The sequence below is a fragment of the Moschus berezovskii genome, chromosome 21 (assembly GCF_049115385.1).
Source record: "Moschus berezovskii isolate FMDL1 chromosome 21, NW_MosBer_1.0, whole genome shotgun sequence".
Taxonomy (NCBI): domain Eukaryota; kingdom Metazoa; phylum Chordata; class Mammalia; order Artiodactyla; family Moschidae; genus Moschus; species Moschus berezovskii.
In genome coordinates, this window is record NC_142480.1 from 35102043 (window position 1) to 35123478 (window position 21436).

General features: G+C 43.1%; 1 protein-coding gene across 2 annotated transcripts in view; it reads left to right on the top strand.

Moving 5' to 3' along the window:
• The window catches only part of STXBP6 (syntaxin binding protein 6), a 283426-nt gene that overhangs the window by 258778 nt on the left and 3212 nt on the right, over positions 1-21436 (top strand). For both annotated transcript variants that reach the window (XM_055418182.2, XM_088829511.1), the window contains one exon: positions 15425-15582. In XM_055418182.2, coding sequence (XP_055274157.1) covers positions 15425-15582 — 158 coding nt within the window. The remainder of the gene's footprint in view (positions 1-15424; positions 15583-21436) is intronic.

A 21436-nucleotide genomic window follows, 5' to 3' on the forward strand; every position in this document is an offset into this window, starting at 1 on the left:
GCTTCCACAAAGTTATATAAAACTATTGTAATTATTGTCCTCTTATAACTTTTACTGCTATTGATGTTCTAATATCACAATTGATATCACAACTTGTCTGGTAGGACCTGCTTTCAACTGGCTTCTCTTTTCTTTTCGCACTATCCCTACCATCACTGAAGGTATCCTTGTTGTCTGGCAATAAGATATTTCAGATCTGTCTGTGTTTTCCTTGCCCCCAGGCACGGAGTCCACTACTTTCCAAAGGACTTTGCCTTCTTCTAGCAGAAAAGAGCTCTAGCCACCAAAATCTAAATGCTCAGCTTGCATTAAGTATCAGTGTTGGGGGTGGAAAAAATGCTACTGTCGATGTTTGGACCCCCTTAGGCATGGACCTGGACAGTGTTCCTTTGTCATTCACATCAATTTTTCCCAAAATGTTTTGTTATGTACTCTACCTGTAGTAAGAGACTGATGAAATTTTAATGATTTTTCTAAAATTTGTGAAGAAACATTAGGCAGTCGATAGAGGCTGGAGTCTGTTGGGGATGGCAGGTAAGTTGTGTGGCAGTAGATCAGGAAGAAACACTTTAGTTGATTGTGTTGTGTTATGTGTGCCAACAAAGGACTGAGATAATGAAAGGAGCATAATCAGGTTAGCTGTATGGAAAGAAGAGCATGCTGTTCTTTAGAGAGCCGCAAGACCAGTGGCAGGAAAACCACCCAGGCCCCTGGGATGGCCTCGTATGACCTGCTGGGGACTAGGAATAGAGAGCTGAGACAAGTGCTCTGGATGGCATAGAAACTTCAGTGCAGGGTATTGTGGAGAGTTAGAGTTAAAGGTGAACTGAGTGTAGGATGCTAGATGGACAGAAGGGCTATTAACAGTGAATTCAGGAGGAGGAGAATGTCAGGTGGAGAGTGAAGAGAGAAAGAATGGACTAATTAGCCACTAATATTAACCTAAGTTTTGGAAAGCAGACAAGTACAGACTGTGTCTGGCCCATGTTTATTCTACGATAAATCTGCTGAATGAATCAGATACTTCTAATACTTAAATGTATGTTAAGTTCATACTGCGCTACCAGCACTGTCAGTATATATTTTATTTAATTCTCAAAGCAAGCTCTATGAAAAAGAGGTATACTGTTTTTACAGCTATTGTGCTTATGAGAAAGACACAGGCTCGTAGAGATTAAATAACTGACCTGAGGTCACAGTGCTAGTACGTGGCAGAGACAGCCTCAAACCCAGACCTCTCTGACTTTATAGCTCTAACCAAAAAGAGAATGAAACTGATAGGGAGAATCAAAGTGATGGTGGAGGGAAGAGTAGAGATCAAGAAACAATGTTATAGAAGCCCAGGGAAAGAGAAGTTTTTCAGTCAGCCCACTGGTGGTCCTGTGGCCAAGTGGAGGAAACAAAATAGGCAATAGACTTGATAAGTCACTGGTGAATTTAAGAGATGGTGTTAGGAGAGTAGGAGTAAGGGGAAGGCCACTTTACTAAAAATGCAAAGTATCTGGGAGTAGGAGAGGTCACAGTGGGAGTCTTCTCTTCCTTCAGCCCTGTTCATGGTGAGTGAGGGTAGAGATGGAAAGATGAGCTGAAACAGAAAGCTCAATGGAGAGACTCTTTACTGCCAGATGACCGAAGTTTCCTTCCTTAGTAATGGCTAAAGTTGAGTGTCAGCTCTGTGCCCAACACTGTTCCAAGTGTCGCACCTGTACAATCTCATTTATTCTTCACAACGATCTTTTGAGGTAGGTCCTAGACCAGCCCCCATGGCAGGTGAGGAAAGAGAAGGTGTGGTATTTATTCAAGGCCACACAGATAGCAAGCACCAGACTGCCCATGTTGAGCAGAATTTGTTTTGGTCAGCAATATTGTAGACAGTTTTCAAATAGTATCTATCAGTTCAGTTCAGTTGCTCAGGCGTGTCAGATTCTTTGCGACCCCATGAACCACAACACGCCATCACCAGACTCCCGGAGTTCACCCAAACCCATGTTCATCGAGTGGGTGATGCCATCCAACCATCTCATCCTCTGTCGTCCCCTTCTCCTCCTACCCTCAATCTTTCCCAGCACCACGGTCTTTTCAAATGAGTCAGCTCTTCGCATCAGGTGGCCAAAGTATTGGCGTTTCAGCTTCAACATCAGTCCTTCCAATGAACACCCAGGACTGATCTCCTTTAGGATGGACCAGTTGGATCTCCTTGCAGTCCAAGGGACTCTGAAGAGTCTTCTCCAAAACCACAGTTCAAAAGCATCAATTCTTCGGCACTCCACTTTATTTATAATCCATCTCTCACATCTGTACATGACCGCTGGAAAAACCATAGCCTTGACTAGACGGACCTTTGTTGACAAAGTAATGTCTCTGCTTTTTAATATGTTGTCTCGGTTGGCCATAACTTTCCTTCCAAGGAGCAAGCGTCTTTTAATTTCATGGCTGCAATCGCCATCTGCAGTGATTTTGGAGCCCAGAAAAATGAAGTCTGACACTGTTTCCACTGTTTCCCCATCTATTTGCCATGAAGTGATGGGACCAGATGCCATGATCTTTGTTTTCTGAATGTTGACTTTTAAGCCAACTTTTTCACTCTCCTCTTTCACTTTCATCAAGAGGCTCTTTAGTTCTTCTTCACTTTCTGCCATAAGGGTGGTGTCATCTGCATGTCTGAGGTTATTGATATTTCTCCTGGCAATCTTGATTCAAGCTTGTGCTTCCTCCACCCAGCATTTCTCATGATGTACTCTGCATATAAGTTAAATAAGCAGGGTGACAATATACAGCCTTGATGTACTCCTTTTCCTATTTGGAACCAGTCTGTTGTTCCATGTCCAGTTCTAACTGTTGCTTCCTGACCTGTATACAGGTTTCTCAAGAGGCAGGTCAGGTGGTCTGGTATTCCCATCTCTTTCAGAATTTTCCACAGTTTGTTGTGATCCACACAGTCAAAGGCTTTGGCATAGTCAATAAAGCAGAAATAGATGTGTTTTTTTTTTAACTCTCTTGCTTTTTCCATGATCCAGCGGATATTGGCAATTTGATCTCTGGTTCCTCTGCCTTTTCTAAAACCAGCTGAACATCTGGAAGTTCATAGTTCACATATTGCTGAAGCCTGGCTTGGAGAATTTTAAGCATTACTTTACTAGCATGTGAGATGAGTGCAATTGTGCAGTAGTTTGAGCATTCTTTGGCATTGCCTTTCTTTGGGATTGGAATGAAAACTGACCTTTTCCAGCCCTGTATCAGGACTTGAAATTATGGTTTTTAAAGTAAAAGGTACTCACTTCCAACTGTAATAGAAGCTGAGAGCTGCAGATCATACTTGGTTTATTGCCATACATACCAAAGACAGAGAACAAAATCAATTTTACCAAATTTAGAGCCATTTTAGGTGGTTAACTTCAGAATAAGAGTTCCCTCTTTGAAGCTGTACTTCACCCACCCTTCTGAGAAGGAAAGAGAACCAAAAGAAATGTCCTTGAAATCATTCTTATGATGCCCTGTAACTGTTGGAAGAACATGTTCTTAAGGACCAAGTTTAAACAAATGCTGAAGGACTGGTGAATTTCTTTACATATCCTGAGTTTTAAGTGTTTAAAGGACATGAATAAAATCCTTAATATTTAACTCTAGCTGTTGAAAACATTGGGACAGTGAATTGAAAGAAGGGTATGAACTCATACCTTTTGTAGGACCCGGAGGGGCCACTGGGCTTTCTCCTAAGTCGTTAGTGCGTGCCTGTGACCTGGGAACAAGCTGAGGTTCCACTAAACTACTTTAACATTGCCAGCAGAAGAGAATCGCCCAATAGAATGGTCCATTCTTCTCCCTTTGGTAGTGCCAGCAGTAGATAACTCCAAGGTCTCCTTCAAGTAGACTTTTGAGTTTATGGGTTTACAAAATATTCCTGAGTGCTGAGTCCATTTTTCTTTGTCATCCAGCTGCAGGAAACAAACAAGTTTCATGGTCCCTGAAATTAGCCACCAACTTAAGACAAAAGATAATTCCGGAACTGCCACTCAGCATGCTATATCTGTTCTGCTGCCTCTATAAACCAAGCCTTTTCAATGTAATTATATGACTTGTCCAACTATCGCTAAATTGATGAAGACAGCCTGGATTTATTTATTTTTTCCTCCTTTAACTTAGGAATCAGTATACTTTGTTGCAGCATTTCCCAAAACAGATTCTGTAGAAATCCACCCTACTAAGACAAACTATGCAAAAGGAACCTGTAAGTAAATATGCTGGGGAATTCTGCTAGCAGATCTTTCCGGCTGCCACCGCTACCTCCTTTTGATTAACAATTTATATTAGCATATTAAAAGTTTTCCAAAGTTCTGCAATAAAGGAACCAGATCAGCATTTCATAAAGTCATTCACTGCACACTGTGTTTTCAGAGCTTTGAGGTCAACCCTCAGCTTCTATGTATTCAACTTTTTTAGAGTCCATATATGAGTGAGATCATGCATGTTTTTTCCTTTCTGCATCTTGCTTCCACAGGCAGGGAGGTGGGGGACAGTGTTGGTCCAAAGGTACAAAGTTGAAGTTATGTAAGATGAATAAGTCTAGAGATCTAATGCATAGTATGAGGACTTAGATGGATCCTGAAAGTTCGCTGGAAGAGTGATTTCAGGTGTTCTCACCACAACAAAAATAAAAAAGGAAAAAATGGTACCTATGTGAGATGTCTATGTTAATTAACTTCACTGCAGTTTTCATTTCACTGTGTGTATGTCAAATCATCATGTTGTACTCCTTAAATATGTACAGTTTTTATTTTTAAAAATGATTTTTACAAATGAGCTTTGAGGTCAAGATCTGGGTTATCTTGAGCAAGCTATCTCCCCTTCATGAGTACTTAATTGTAAAGTAGGGTAAAAATATAGTTCTTGTACATGCACACAGTACATAACCATTCAGTGAATTGTAGCAGTTTCTGCAACTGGCTGATGTTCACACTGCCTCAGTGTCCAGCATGGGTTAACAACTGTTCCTTTTGGAAAGTTGCTATGATGGATCATAACCTGGATTTGTAATAAGATTTATCTGATGAGTCACTAATACCACACAAGTATGAATGAAATTTAACAGTTTGGAGGAATCTCCATCTCAGAGGGGGATCCTAGAGGCTGTTCAACATGAGATGCAGCTACGTGATTAATACTGATTAGTCAGTGTACTGTAGAAAGAACTTGGGAACTTGGTAATTTACCCAAGCTCTCAGGTAATTAATGGAGTCTGTGAATTAAGAACCAACTTGTTTTACTAGGTAGGACTTTGCATTTAATCACTCTGCAGATGTTAATATCATTATTATTTAAATTGCTGTTCATTTATAAAATGTTTAATACAAGTCACAGTCAGCCAGACCTCCTTGGAAATACCACTGAATTATGGAAATTGAGGTTCCTACTCATCTCAGGAAGTAGAATGGTATGTACATGGTTCAGAGCAACTTTAGCACTGAGAAGGAACCCTGCCATCTGGGCACCAAGCTTCCATATGACTTCTCTTGTCTTTTGTTTATATGGTAAAAGATAGAGTTCTCGTGGTAGAGATGCTGAGCAATGAAGATTGAAAGTAGAAAAAGGAAAGAAAAAGCATCTGATGAATCCTATAGATTGGTATCTAAAAAAATTAATTTGAATGTCACTAATACTGGACCAGACTTGAGTGAACCTTAAAAATATTTTGGTTAAAAAAAATTAATACTGTAGACAAGAATAGAATAGAAGGACTGTTTACTCAAGGAATAAATTATTATTGGATACTTTGATAATACAATATGAAGGTTATTAATGTTTCTGGCCTATTAACAGTTTCATATACTTGATCTCCCTGCCAGTATTTTGAGTTTATCTTATTAAAACCCAAATCCATTTTTTTTTCACAATTAGTTCTCCTTTCAGTTAGCTTGGATAAATGGGGCTTTATTGTACAGTTATTCTTCAGTGGTTAGATTGATTATAGAATACAAGTAGTCCATGCAAAACTATTATCAGATTTCAGTCTTAAAAGAGTGTCCTGGGATGACCATGTTTCCTCAACCCTGAGTTTAGATTGCCATAGGTTTATCAGTCATTTATTTTTGAGATGATTTTCCTGCTTTCTCCAAATAGGATGAGCATTTTATATTTCAAATATCTACATATGTATTTGATGTAGGAAGTAGCTGATGAAAATTCTCCTTAAATTGCCTCTTTTACTAGCTGTAGAATTAAGAGTCTTGATTACCAAGACACAACCTCAAGTCTCAGATGATATAAAGAAATTATAGTTGTTGGTGTGGTCTCCGTTGCTTTAAAAAAAAAAAAAAAAAAAACTCCTCCTCTCCTTTCTCTTCTGTTGTTGCTTTTCAATATACCATATTCTTTTTTCCCTCATTTTCCTATACATATGTTTCTTTTAATTGTGTTCAAACAGTAACTGAATACAATGTTAGCACTTCATCTCAAGTTGCTTTCTGAGTAAGGTCTTCTCAGTCACTTAACATAAAAGATGCCAGCATAATATTTTTTTAAAGCACGTATTGAGTGGACCTGATGTGAATGCAACATCAGTGAAGACTGGTCTATGCTCTATTCTCAGAGAGTATAATTCAAACAGTAGTTGACATTATTTGCAGAGGTTGACAGCCTTCTCTCAGACTGCTTGCATAAATTTGGGTATTAATATGCTTCCTGCCTATTTAGAGAGAATTACTGTTCTGTCTGCCTCAGGAGACTATTTTATTTCCAGATTTAACTCAGCACAATATCATGGGCCCCAACTTTTGAGTTAAGCATCCTTCTTTTCAGTGCACACCTTGATTTCATGAGCATGTGTTCAACTTGCTCTGATCAGCACGCTTAGCTGCACACTGCAAGTATACAAAGATCTCCCAGGAGATTCAAGACACTTAGCCCCAAGATAACAGAGAAGGAGACATGCAAACAAATGGGTGGAATTGTGCAGTTTTTCCAAAGTTCTAGGGAGCAGATGTGGTCTTGTGGAGGTAGAGGGACAAACATCCATTGAGCACCTGCAGGTACTTTGTATACATCTTCATTTCCCCAACTGCCACATGAGGTAGATGTTGTAGATGAGGAAACTTAAGATCAGAGAATATAAGTCACTCCCTGAAAGGCGTTCTGCCAATTTGTCAACATAACAGTGCATGCACTCAAATGAATAGTTTTCAGCCCAGAATGAGTGTTTCAGGGAAGCAATTTTCAGCATGCAACAAGATCCTCAAAAAACATGTATGTCCTTTAAACCAGCAGTTTAATCTCTAGGAATTATCAGATATGGACAAAGGTTGTGTGTGTGTATGTAAATGCAAGAAAGTAACTATAGCCTTATGTTAAAAAATAAAACTTTCCAAATAATTAGTGATACTGAACATCTTTTCATGTGCCTGCTGGCCATCTGTATGTCTTCTTTGGAAAAATGTCTATTCACAGCTTCTGCCCATTTTTAAATCAGAATGTTTGTTTTTGACCATTATCAAGTTGTATGAGTTCTTTACATATTTTCTGTATTAACCCCTTATCAGATATATGATTTGCAAACATCTTTTCCATTCAGTAAATTATCCTTGTGGGTGTTTTTTTTTTTTTCTTTGCTGTGCAGAAGCTTTTTGGTTGATGTAGTCCCATTTAATTTTGCTTTTGTTTCCTTTGCCTGAGGAGACATATCCAAAAAGATATTGCTAAGACTGATGTTAAAGAACATACTATGTTTTCTTCTAGGTGTTTTATGTTTCAGGTCTTACATTCAAGTCTTTAATCCATTTTGAGTTGATTTTTGTTTATGGTATAATATAGTGGTTTAGTTTCAGTTTTTTGCATGTGGCTGTCTAGTTTTCCCAGCACCATTTATATAAAGAGACTGTCATTTCTCTGTTGCATGTTCTTTGCTGTATAATAAGTTGCTCACATATGTATGGATTTGTTTCTGGGCTCTCAGTTTCCTTCCAATGATCTGTATGTCTGTTTTCCTACCAATACCATACTGTTTCAATAACTATAGCTTTGCAGTATAATTTTAAATCAGAGACTGGGATACCCCCAACTTTGTTCTTTGTTTTTAGAATTTCTTTGACCATCTGGGGTCTTTTGTGGTTCCATACAAACTTTAGAAATTTTTTTGTTCTGTTTGTGCAAAAAATGCCATTGGGATTGCATTTAACCTGTAAATTCCTCTAGGCAATGGCTTTTGTAACAGTGTAATTCTTCCAATCCCTGAGCATGGAGTATCTTTCCTTGTCTTTGTGTCTTCAGCTTCTTTCGAAAGGGTCTTACAGTTTTCAATGTCTAGATCTTTTACTGCCTTTGTTAAACTTATTCTGAGGTATTTTATTCTTTCTGTTGCAATGGTAAGTGGTAAATGGGCTTGTTTTTCTTAATTCTACTAGTTATTTAGGAAAATTTAAATTAAAATCACAGTGAGATATCTCATGCCCATTAGACTGGTTATTTTCAAAGAGGTGAGAAATAAATGTTGGAGGTGTGGAGAAAAGGAGCCCTTTATGCATTGTTGTTGTATGTAAATTGGTGTAGTCACTCTGGAAAACAATATGGAAAATTCTGAAAAAATTAAGAATAAACCACTGTATGATCCAGCTATTCCATCTCTGGCTACTTATCTGAAGAATATGAAAACACTAATTCAAAAAGATATATGCATGCCTATGTTCATTGCAGAATTATTTATAAAAGCCAGGATATGGTGAATAAATGGATAAAAAAGACATGGGGTGTGTGTGGGTGTAGACAGTGGAACTCAGCTATAAAAAAATGAAATCTTGCCATTTGTGATAACACAGATGGACCCTGAAGGTGTCATACTAAGTGAAATAAGTCAGAGAAATACAGATACAATATGATTTCACTCCTGTGTGGAATATTTAAAATGGAAAAAAAATAAATGAACAAAACGAAAACAAACACAAAGAACAGAGTTGGTTACCAGTGAGGAAGGTGAAATGGATAAAGGGGGTCATCTGTATGGTGGCAAGGGAGAGGAAACTTTTGATGATGAGCACACTGCCCTGTATACCAAAGCTGAAATATAATAGTTTGCATATGAAACATGAATAAATATGGAAGGAAGGAAGGAAAGAGCACTTTTGGACATGTTCAGTTCAGTTCAGTCGCTCAGTCGTGTCCGACTCTCTGCGACCCCATGAATCACAGCAGGCCAGGCCTCCCTGTCCATCACCAACTCCCAGAGTTCACTCAAACTCATGTCCACAGAGTCGGTGATGCCATCCAGCCATCTCATTCTCTGTCGTCCCCGTCTCCTCCCGCCCCCAACCTTTCCCAGCATCAGAGTCTTTTCCAGTGAGTCAACTTGTCGCATGAGGTGGCCAAAGTATTGCAGTTTCAGCTTTAGCATCAGTCCTTCCAATGAACACCCAGGATTGATCTCCTTTAGAATGGACTGGTTGGATCTCCTTGCAGTACAAGGGACTCTCAAGAATCTTCTCCAGCACCACAGTTCAAAATGTACTCACTATCAAAAAGGGAAACAGTTGAACAAATTACAACAGTGTTAGGTAGCCTTTACAAGTAGTATTTTCAAAGTATTTTTTATGACATGGGCAAGTATCCACAATAGGCTAGAGTATTAAACATACTGTGTGGTCTCAAGCCTGATTTAGACAAATATATATAGAAAAATTACCAGAACAAAATATACCATAAATGTAAATGCGGTTATCTCTAAGGAATTGGATATTACACGATTTTATTGCCTTTTTATAGTAATACGTATCCTAAATTTTCTATAGTAAGTTTTTTTTTAGCTTGTAATAATGTTTCTTTTGTATTGTGGATTTAAGAAATGCTTTAGGAACTGCTCCCCTGAAGTCTCCATTCCATACAGTTAATGCAGACTGTATTACTAACCTCAGATACAGGAACATTCCCATGGAGAGCCAGTAAGTCAGAGAATGGGCTCTGGAGCTGGGCTTCCTGGGTGCAAAACCTAGCTCTGCTCTTCACTTACTGTGTGATCCTCAGCACATTGCTCACCCTCTCCGTGTTCACTGGTGCTCCCGTCTATAAAAATGGGATCAATGATGTGCCATCATGTAGGGTTGTTGTGAGGAACAGATTTTAGTAAGAGCATAGAACATGGGAAGTGTTCAATCAACTGTTACTTTTGCATTGGATTTCAAAGCTATTGCTATTTTTATACCTTATAGTTGTTTATTTTAAAGCTGGTAACAGCAGATTTTTTAATATAAACTCTCTCTTTACAGAAGCATTCCCCTTTTGGCATTTTGTGGTTGACTTAATTCACTGAACTCTTGACACCACCTCTAGGTGATATAGTTGGCTGCATTAGGCACAGACTAAATCCTTAGTCATTCGGCACGTTTAGGATTTTAGGACCTAGTTAGATCATGTAACAGCATCAATCATGTAGCAGAAGGTTGGCCTTCTGCTAAGCCATGGAGAAATCATTAGAAGGGTGATATATTTTTCCTGCTTTAAGTCAGCCAACATTTTTTAGTGTCTCCTATATTCTGTGAATACAGAAGTGAGAAAGGCCCCTGCTTCAAGGAGCTCACAGTAGATACCCAGCAATTACATGCATTATATAAATGCACCATTTGAAACAGACACAGTCTTATAATGTATATTTTGGGGGCAACAATGATTTAGGGTGGGCTAGACATGACAGAATCACTGCAGATGCTGGTTGCAGCCATGAAATTAAAAGACACTTACTCCTTGGAAGGAAAGTTATGACCAACCTAGATAGCATATTAAAGAGCAGAGACATTACTTTGCCAACAAAGGTCCGTTTAGTCAAGGCTATGATTTTTCCAGTGGTCATGTATGGATGTAAGAGTTGGACTATGAAGAAAGCTGAGCGCCAAAGAATTGATCCTTTTGAACTGTGGTTTTGGAGAAGACTCTTGAGAGTCCCTTGGATTGCAAGGAGATCCAACCAGTCCATTCTAAAGGAGATCAATCCTGGGTGTTCATTGGAAGGACTGATGCTAAAGCTGAAACTGCAATACTTTGGCCACCTCATGCAACGAGTTGACTCACTGGAAAACACTCTGATGCTGGGAGGGATTGGGGGCGAGAGGAGACGGGGACGACAGAGAATGAGATGGCTGCATGGCATCACTGACTCGATGGACATGGGTTTGAGTGAACTCCGGGAGTTGGTGATGGACAGAGAGGCCTGGCGTGCTGTGATTCATGGGGTCGCAGAGTCGGACACGACTGAGTGACTGAACTAACTAACTAAGACATGACAAGCTTTCCTAGGAAAGAGCTCTGAAGTGTATTGACACACACAGAAGTGAGTGGGAAGGCTAAGATGAGAAGCAGTGGTAGCAGTAAGCACGAAAGCATACAGGTAAAAGACACATGATACATCTGTGAAAATCTAGGTAACTTGGCAAGGCATGGGATTGGAGATTGCTAGATAGGAGAAAAAATGAATGAGATTCTAAGAGATGAGCTGAAAGAGATCAGAAGGGGCAGAGGTCTCATTTTTATCTTGGAATCAGTGAGAAGATGGTAACAAATTTGCCTTTTTAAAAGTTTTCAGTAGAAATGTGTGGAAGATGGATCAGAAAAGGTGTTTGGACACCTAAGGAGAGAAGGCTGTTGCGGTAATTCCGAAGGCAAGAGGGACTGGATCAATATACAGAGATAAATAAGATAGAAAAGAGGCAGAGAGTAGCAAGCTGGACAGCAAATGACCTTTAGCTGTGTGTGTGGTAAAAGCAAGGGAGAAATCCAGACTCGATGCCCAGATTTCTGATTTGAGGAGCATGCTGGACAGAATAGTGCGGTTATTGACTGAGCAGGGGACCCCAAAGGGAACGCAGGTGTGATAATGGGGTCAGGTGTAGACATACTAAGTTCAAGACAACTTTGGTGACTCACCTGGAGTTGCCTGGTACGAAAACATGGATCTGGAGTCTCAGCAGAAAACATGGATCTGGAGTCTCAGCAGCACAACCCAGGGGGGAAAAAAAAAAACACAGAAATTTGGTCACTGAAGCTGTGAACTGAGCAAAATTGTCCCAGGAAGAGTCTGCAGAAAGAGCAAGAGAAGAGGGTCAAGGACAGAACCCTGGGGTTATAGCATTTGCAAATCCTCAGAGAGGAGAGAGTAAGAAAGCAGGAGGAGGAAGATTGAAGATTCAGGAAACCTAGAGGAGGAAGAGTCAAGATTTAGGCTATGATCAGCAGGGTCAAAGGGTGCCCTGAGGGAACTGATAATCCAGCCGGGAAGTCACTGCATCTTCAGGTGAAGAAATGAGGTGGAAGAATTGACTGTACTTGACTAGTCACCTAAGGAGTTAGAGACAGTTCTTAGGAAGTTGAGAGTGGAATTGACTTGAAGCTAGAGAAAGGCGATGGGACTTCACCAAGCCTGAAATACGGGTAGAATTGAAGCCAGGAGAGGACATTTCAGCTGGGGTAATGAGATTTTTCAAATCAATCCTCGTGGCTGAAAATAACTGAAGGTGGATTTATTTATTGATAGTGGTTGGCAATGTCACCACTGAATAATGAAGACAGCATTTGGTTCTCTTTTAGTCCTAACACCTGCTGGTTAAACAGTATCATATAAAACTGGGTGCAGTGTTGACCTGATATCTTGTACAAAATTAAGGAAGTCACGACAGGAATGCACTGTGACTTCTGCAGAGCAGATTCATTCAAGGAGAGTCTAACTTTGAGGGCATCAAGAGGGTCAGTTTGATGGGAAAAGCTATCCAGTATGGTTATATGCCCGCTTAGATTTTTGACGCCTAGTGTTATTCCCTCAGTCGTGTCCAACTCTTTTCGACCCCGTGGACTGCAGCCCGCCAGACTCCTGTGTCCATGGAATTCTCCAGGCAAGAATACTGGAGTGGGCTGCCGTTCCCTTCTCCAGGGGGTTTTCCCGACCCAGGGATTGAACCTGTGTCTCCTGAATTACAAGCAGATTCTTTACTATCTGAGCCACCAGGGAAGCCCTGGTGGTAGCTAATTCTAAAAACTTTTGGTAGCTAATTCTAAAAGTCCGTTTGGTTTAATGCAGCTGTTCCCAGCTATGCATCACCCCACCTTTTCTCTAGCTTCTAGTTGCTGAGCTGTGGGCATGCAGAAGGAAGGGAAGGAGCGTTTCTTGTGCTCCCTTCCCCACCCTTCTGCATCTTCAGTCCTTTCTCCCATCTTCCCATTCCATCTCTTTGGCCTGTTCTTGCTAGGGAGCACCTGGCTTGCGATGCAGCTTAGGTGATAACTCTTCATTTACCAAAAGGAATATCTTTATGACAGAAACAGTCAGGTGTTACCTTGGGAAATAACTTGTCAAAACCTGTCTATGCTGGTCTGCTCCCAGCTCTGCCATAGTGATGGTTTTCTGTGACTGATGCCATCCCTGCAAAGAGGAAGGTACAGAATAAGGAAGAGTCATTGGGAAACCAGGTTCTAGTGCTTGTTATGTCACCTCCCTAGTGATCTGATCTCATGGAAGTCACCGAACCTCACCTAGCCTCAGCCTTCTCAGTAAAATTTTTGTGACAATCAAATGAGATAATATTCGTAAAGATGCATTATGATTGCAAAATACTATTCAGCTATTAAGCAGTGGTGAAAGTGAAAGTGTTAGTCACTCAGTTCTGTCTGACTCTTTGTGACCCCATGGACTGTAACCCGCCAGGCTTCTCTGTCCGTGGAGTTCTCCAGACAAGAATACTGGAGTGGGTTGCCATTCCCTTCTCCAGGGGATCTTCCCGACCCAGGAATCAAACCCAGGTCTCATGCATTTGCAGGCAGATTCTTTACTGAGCCACCAGGGAAGCCCAGGGCTATAATCTTAACCATGATATGAAAGCAAAGGAAAACCAGATTTCTCCTCTTAAATCTGAAGACCTCAGCCTTCCATTCCAACTCAGTATTTAATCAGTTTCTCCAGAGCCACATCTCTTCTGGTCCCTACTAATCTGTGCTGACGTATCTTGGCTTCTGCAGTGGGTGATGCATCTGAGTAGCAGTAAGTTAACTCCATTCTCCTCCCCTTAGTGCATGGTGGAAACCCTTGAAATCCACCCCTAAAGAAGAAAAATGGAAAACAATTTACAAAGTGCTTCCCCTGGGCCAGGCACTTTCTTTGCCTGAGAGCCTTTTCCACAAACCACAGGCTGTTCCCACAAAGGAGAAATTAGGAAGCCTTTGCAGTTGAGACCCATGGAAATTACATTGCTATTAAAAGCTGTCTGTGGCTCAATGTATCCATCCCAGATACAAAGTTAAATGATGTAATAAACTTATTCAAAGACATAAAGCTATTACATAAAATGCCATTTAAATATCTTCCACTCAGTGTTGACAAAATATAGCTATAAATCTCCTTTGGTTGTAACTTTGCAAGTTGCTCGGTCTCAGTGGGTTACGCATCTGCCAGTTCTTCGCTCTTGAATTCTCTTTTCTAGTCCTGGTACGTGGGATGTCAGGGATGCATAATCATCTGAAATGTGATGTTTTCAACTTTCTCGGTGTCATTGCTCATGAGTCTGGGAGTGCTAAGTCCCTTCTAGTACAGGTTGCCCTCAGTTTTCTACCTGCTGGCTCTGCACAGTGCTGAGACCCCACATTTCATATACTTGAGATTAGAGGCAAAGAGGACCAACCAACCAGGCCATGGCTCGGGATTCAAGGTTGGGAACTGACATACCTCCTGTGAACCCTGATCCACAGCTTCTTGCATGGAGCCGTACACTTAGGGAGAAGGGGGCAAAATGGAAGGGAAGAGTTGAAAGGAATACAGAGCATCATATCTAGAGACATTCTGGACCCCCAGTTTTCCTGTGGTGATTCACTTAAACCCAGATCAAGAGGAAATGCTCATACAATCCAGAGATGTCTCACTGAACTTGCCTCATTCTCTGAACTTGTTAGGATTTCCATCAGTTCCTAAATCCAGATGGACCCCATCCTTCTGAGCCCTACCAGACAGAATAGAATGGAAATGAGTGCTGTCAGCATCAGCGTGCAGAGAAGCCTTCAGCACTTGCCCAGGTCCTGCAGGCAGTGGGTATTCTTCCTCCAAGTGCGTCAGTCAGACCGAGTCAGAAGGAAAGCCAACTCGTTTCATAGACCCTCCAAGCCTTTCCAGAGTCTGACCCACCTCGCTTGTTTCCCAGGTGGCGCTAGTGGTAAAGAACCCACCTGCCAATGCAGGAGACAGAAGAGACTTGGGTTCAATCCCTGGGTCGGGAGGATACCCTGGAGGAGAGCATGGCAACCCACGCCAGCATTCTTGCCTGGAGAATCCCATGGACAGAGGAGCCTGGCAGGCTACACCTGGGGTCGCAAAGAGTTGGACACGACTGAAGCGCCTTAGCAGCACCCTTGGAAGGGATACTGTCATTGCAGGTCAACCGACTTTGATTCTGATGCTTTTGCTGTCCTCTTTCAGGAAACAGCATCCTCCATTCAGCGGCTGACAGCGTGACCAGCGCAGTACAGAAAGCGAGCCAGGCCTTGAACGAGCGCGGGGAGCGGTTAGGCCGTGCAGAAGAGAAGACGGAAGACATGAAGAACAGCGCCCAGCAGTTTGCGGAAACCGCACACAAGGTAGGTCTCTCAGCACAGCAGAGCGCTCAGCTCTGGGTGGTCAGGGAGCTTCAGGGCCCAAAATTTCCATCAATACGTTTGTCATGCTGCTGCTGCTAAGTCACTTTGCTGGTGTCTGACTCTGCGACCCCATAGACGGCAGCCCACCAGGCTCCCCTGTCCCTGGGATTCTCCAGGCAAGAACATTGGAGTGGGTTGCCATTTCTTTCTCCAGTGTTTGCTACAATGAGGTGAAAAATTGAGCCTTTTTTTTCTTTTTTTGCTCCTGCGTACAATTTCCTTCTGCTGCTTTATATGTTGTGTGTACGGTGGAAGAGTTCTTCTTTTACATGTTTGGTTATCTCCTTTCCGCTGGCTTCATCCCTGATTCTGACCCCATATCTTTGGGAATTGTGGGCCATCTTTCGCTCCTACCTGGAAGTTTAAGGCTTTAGCTTCAGGGAACAGGATGTAGGTGGGGGTGGGAGGTGGCAGGTCTCAGAATATCCCTCCTCTGTTGGCCAGGGCTTGGAAGAGGACTGTGGGCTCTTGTACTTACTTTTCCATGCTGTTCCTTTCTGGTTATGAGCCTAGCATCCTGCGTTCTTATCTCTTTACCATATAAAAAGCAAACTGTAGTCCCAGGGCACGTCAGGGCTGGTGTCCCCTGCAGAGGGGCCTTGGACCTGTAAGGCTGACTGGTACAGAGCTGCCTGCAAAATTTCCACCTGCCTCTGGGTGCAGAGAATGGCCTTTCCCACATACCCCAGGTATGCACATTCACACGCGCACTGAAAACGATGTGCCTTTCAGAAAGGGAAGTTGTTATTGGCAGCCAGCTATCCAAGGCAGTCACAAACGAAGGGAGAGAGAGGCCCTGCTGGTCAGGCGATAAAGAGGATTTATTACTGTTCTTGTGCTGTGGATCAAAGGGTGGTTCTTTTCTGGCTGGTGATTTGAATTTAGGTTTCCAGAAACGACGTCTGCTGATAACAGTTGACGTGTCAGAGACATGATCTGGCCTTTCAAGATAGGCTTTTCAGGTGACCTTTAGGGGGAGAAAAAAATGAATTTGCTTCAAATGAAAAGCCCACTTTAGCTGAGAAAACAGAAATGGACAGCCTGAAAAGTAACAGGAACAATCTCCCCAGCTGAGCTGGGCTGGCCCCTTCCCAAAGCTCAAGCCCAGGCCCCACCATGGATCCAGATCCGTGTGGCTGCATCTTGCCTTCCCTTGCACCCCCTTTGCACAGACCTGTCTTGTGGTGTCACGACAGCGTCTTACTGTACTGCAGCCCTGCTGGCGGCCAGAGCCTGGTTTGCTGCGGCTGTCACAGAGGGACCAAGCTCAGAATTATGGTTCCCTTCACCCCTTCTGCAGCCTTCATAAGAAAGAAATAATGATGGAGTGGAGAAGCTAGAATTTCCCACCCAACTGCATTTATAGCAACAGCAACTGTAGTGATTTAAGGGAGGGAAGGGCTGTGAAAGTCTGGGGAAACATGTAAACAGTGTTGATTTGGGGAAGAAAAGGCTAAAGGGAATTATTTTTTAATTGTCTTCAACTGTGGGAAGCGGGTGATCACTTCTCTGTGTCTTGTCTTATGGAAAAGAACACTCAATAGTGCACTGTTAACATTCTGTTAAAACAAGACCTAAGGTTACTGATTAGACAATGAACCAGGTTTACCAAGGAAGTCTGTGAAATCGCTCTTCCTGACACAGAGTAGACAATACCTGGAGGTCATCCGTGTCAGTACCCACCTCAGAGAACGTCGTGCAGACCCGGGGTTGGATAACCTAAGCAGATGGCCAGAATTCTTGGCCCTGCTCACCCGGTTTCCCTGATACTGTGGCCAAGTGTGCTAGGTGGTTGGGAAGGCAGTATGGTATGTAGTTAACATCTGCTGTTTGATTTACCACCTCAGTGACCTTGGGCAGGGGCTTAATTTGTCTAAGCCCCCATTTCCTCATCAGTAAGGACTGCTAACTAATAATAGTGCCTTTCTCATAACGTGTTGAGAGAATTGAATGCATTCAAACCTATAAATCGGTTAGCACAGTACCTGGTGCATATAAATCTTCATTGATGTTAATTATAATTGTTTCCATAAAAATGGTTTCTGCTGAGCCTGATGTAATTCGTTGCCCCATGATGAGCACTTTTGGGGTGGTTGGAGAAATGTGACTGAGGACCCCAGCACAGGGATGGGGGGCACTGGTGGTGAAGATCTGTGCTCTCCAGTGTGGGGCGGGAGGGCCTCCTGCTGAATGCCAACACTTTCTAAACACAGAGCAGCCCTTAAGAAGGGGACCTGTCAGGACAGAAACTGATTAGGCCACCAAAGGCACAGGGGTCTCTGGCTTTGACTACTGGGAGGATTGGCGCCAGCTAGTTACCTACTTCCATGGAGAAGACGCAGTAGGCGGGGGGGGGCAGTCCACTTACTTTGGTTTCCCCTTCTGTGAGTGGTGTAAGAGTGGGGGCACTGCTAGTGTCTGTTAGTGTGCTTGAGGGAGTGTGAGAGACACTATTATAACCAGACTTAAAGTTTTCTAAACCTGGGGGTGTGCACTGATGAATCACCAGCATTGGCAGTATTCCTAACAAGGAGGTTGACCTCTTTAGATAAGGTGTGGCTATTTTCCCAGGGACCAGGACTCCCGATTTGTCCCATGGCGTAGGCTGACCATGAAGATGTCATTTTGCTGGCCGAGCCTCCGCCAGGCCTGCTGGTGAGGAGAGTTCAGAGGTGGAACCCATGCCTTCCACCACCCCAAATGCGGCTGTGTTAGCTCAGAAAGTATAGGCTGTGTTTAGAAGTCAGGACACAGTACTCATGTCAGAGCCCTGACAAGAAGGGCAGTTCTGGGTGAGCATTCCTCTGGGCTCCCACCTTGGCTGAGGAGGAAGGCATGCTTTCTGGATGGATTGGAATAGAAGAGCATTTCTGGCTTTTTCAGCTTACCCAGGTACTTTAGAGAGTGGATCACTTGTACAGGACCCTGCCATCAAGATACGTGGGTGCTTGTCTCCTGTAGAGATGATGGAAATGCTTCTGCACCCCTCTCTTCCCCCAGCTCTGTTCAGCCTGGCTTGGGAAAGCGTGGTTCCTTCCCGAGCTATGAGCTTGGCACAGCCTCGGACCTTAGGAAAGTCCAGCTCAGCCACAAAGCAGGCCTGGTCACTCTCCGCCACTTCAAAAAGCACAATGGTGCAGTGTGTGCAGTGCTTTGATGCCCGCCTCGGCTGGTGAGTCAGCAGGCGAGAGTGATACCCACACCTAGGCATCCTCAGATGACATTTCCCGCAGAAAAGAACAGTGATCTGCCCTGTTCTGCACAAGCCCACATTTGTGGGGGAGCAAGTGGTAAGTGGCATTTCCCTCCCTGGCAGGGAATGACTGCCTCTGTCCCTACTCCAGTCATCTGCTCCCTGCACATCTGAGCCAGAAGGGACCTCAAGAGTCCAGGCCTCTTAAAGAATCCCCCTGTATGGGCTTCCCTGCTGGCTCAGATGGTAAAGAATCTGCCTGCAGTGCAGGACATCCAGGTTCAATCCCCAGGAGAAGGGAATGGCTACCCATTCCAGTATTCTTGCCTGGAGAATCCCATGGACAGAGGAGCCTGGCGGGCTACAGTTCATGGGATTGCAAAGAATCAGACATGACTGAGGGACTAACACTTTGACTTTTCCTGTATGAGTAACAATATTTTCTATTATTATTATTACTGTTATCATTATTATTTAGATGGAGTCATTTACACAGCTTTGAAAGAGAAAGCTTTCCATGAGATAAGAAAACAGAATATAGCGAAAGGAAATTTTTATCTTACCTTCTACATTAATTCATAAGCATTTGAGTTGGAGATATTTATAGACACGGGCTTCCCTTGTGGCTTAGCTGGTAAAGAATTCTCATGCAATGCGGGAGACCTGGGTTCGATCCCTGGGTTGGGAAGATCCCCTGGAGAAGGGAAAGGCTACCCACTCTAGTATTGTGGCCTGGAGAATTCCATGGACTGTATAGTTCATGGGGTCGCAAAGAGTTGGACACGACTGAGCAACTTCACTTTTCACTTTCATAGATATGAGGAAAACTGAGGGACAGAGAACTTGTGACTTTACAGCTAAAAGTCATAAACACATTTGTGCTTATGGAAAGCACCTGCCTTCCATGTTCTAAAGTTTCTAACTCCCAGGAAATTAAAGGAAAAAACCAAAATGAGGTAGAATGGAAGTGATGCCACTTTCTGCAGAAATATCTCAAATAGCAAAATGTCCAAACCAGCTTTATTTCTGTGAAACTGAGCTGGCATGCCCCGCCCGGCTAGGGCTCCCCTTAGCGCCAACCCCAGCTGCACGGGAGAGGTAACCGGACTGGTGTGAGTAGAAGCACGCTCGCTGCTGAGGATGAATGACTGAGTAAATTGGCCCAAGCCCATTAGCTGAAGGTTAATAGCTCAGTGAACAACAAGACAGCAGCTCTGATCAAATATTTATGGTTGGTATTCATTATGCACAACACTTAACAGCTCTGTGTTGATTTGAATGATTCGTGTTGCTAAATAATGTATTAAAACTAGAGACAGAGCAAGAAATGGAGACCTTACTGTGGAGGGGCTCAGAAGGTGACTGGGGAGTGGGACAGATCAGAGGAAGAGTCCTGGATCTGCCATTTCTACCCACCATATTTCCTGGACTATCGACTCGTGGAGGTCAGGAGTTAGGAGCCACTGCCATCTTCTTGGCAAAAACCCAGAGCAGTTAGCACGGCGTCTGGACACACTCAGGGCTTCACAAACACGGTCTGACGGTTGATGTACTGTTGGTATCAGCACTGCAAAAGGTCTGTAGGGGCTTCACTTGGGCTGACTTCACCAGACACGGGTACCTGAAGCTCTCTGAGCTGAAGTTTCCCAAGTAGAGACTGTGTGTTAGTCACTCAGTCGTGTCCAGCTCTTTGCAACCCCATTGACTAGCTCGCCAGGTTCCTCTGTCCATGGGATACTCCAGGCAAGAATACTGCAGTGGGTTGCCATTCCCTTCTCCAGGGGATCATCCGGATCCAGGGATCAAACATGGGTCTCCCACATTGCAGGATGATACTTTACCATCTGAGCCACCAGGGAAGCCCCCAGGTAGAGATTAATTTAACAATGTAACTACCTCCGGTCCAGCTCCAGGGACTGGAGATTAATCCCTAATATCAAACTCTATAGACACCCAAGGAATCACAATTCAGCTTCCACCCTGCCTTCCACACATTAGTGTACCGGCTCCTTGGAAAGGATTTGGCTAAGGAAGGCAATGTCAGATTTAATTTTATGTTTTGTACCTGCATACATTTCCTTAAATACATCATCATGGGCTCCAGCTGGGCTTGGGAAACTATTTAATGATACAGTGGTATTTGGTGTTTCCATTTATAAAGATCTAACATTTCAATGAACCACATTTTTCAAATACCAGAGGGAGCAGTAAGTCAAGGTTTGAATTTGATCTATTGTTCAGTCCTCGTTGGTTACGCAGTCTTAATTGTCTCAAGTGCCTCGAACCTGGTTGAACGTCCAGGATATTACGTGGATTATTGCAGATTGTTTCTCTACAGTTGGTGATTTTTAATACTTTGAGATGTCAGTAAATACTTACAACTGAAGAGTGGTCTTCCTGGATAACTAGTAACCTGGAAGCCCAGACGCCTTTGTTGCTATGCTAGGGTGGGTCACTCATTCTGCCTACACTTTGCCTCTTCTGTTTGTTCCTTCCGTGGCAGGAAGGAGTACCACGGAGCACCACCCTCCCTGGACACCTGCACCAACAGGAGTGCTGTGAGGAGGAGCAACACTGCAGTGCTCGGTGGACTGGGTGGGG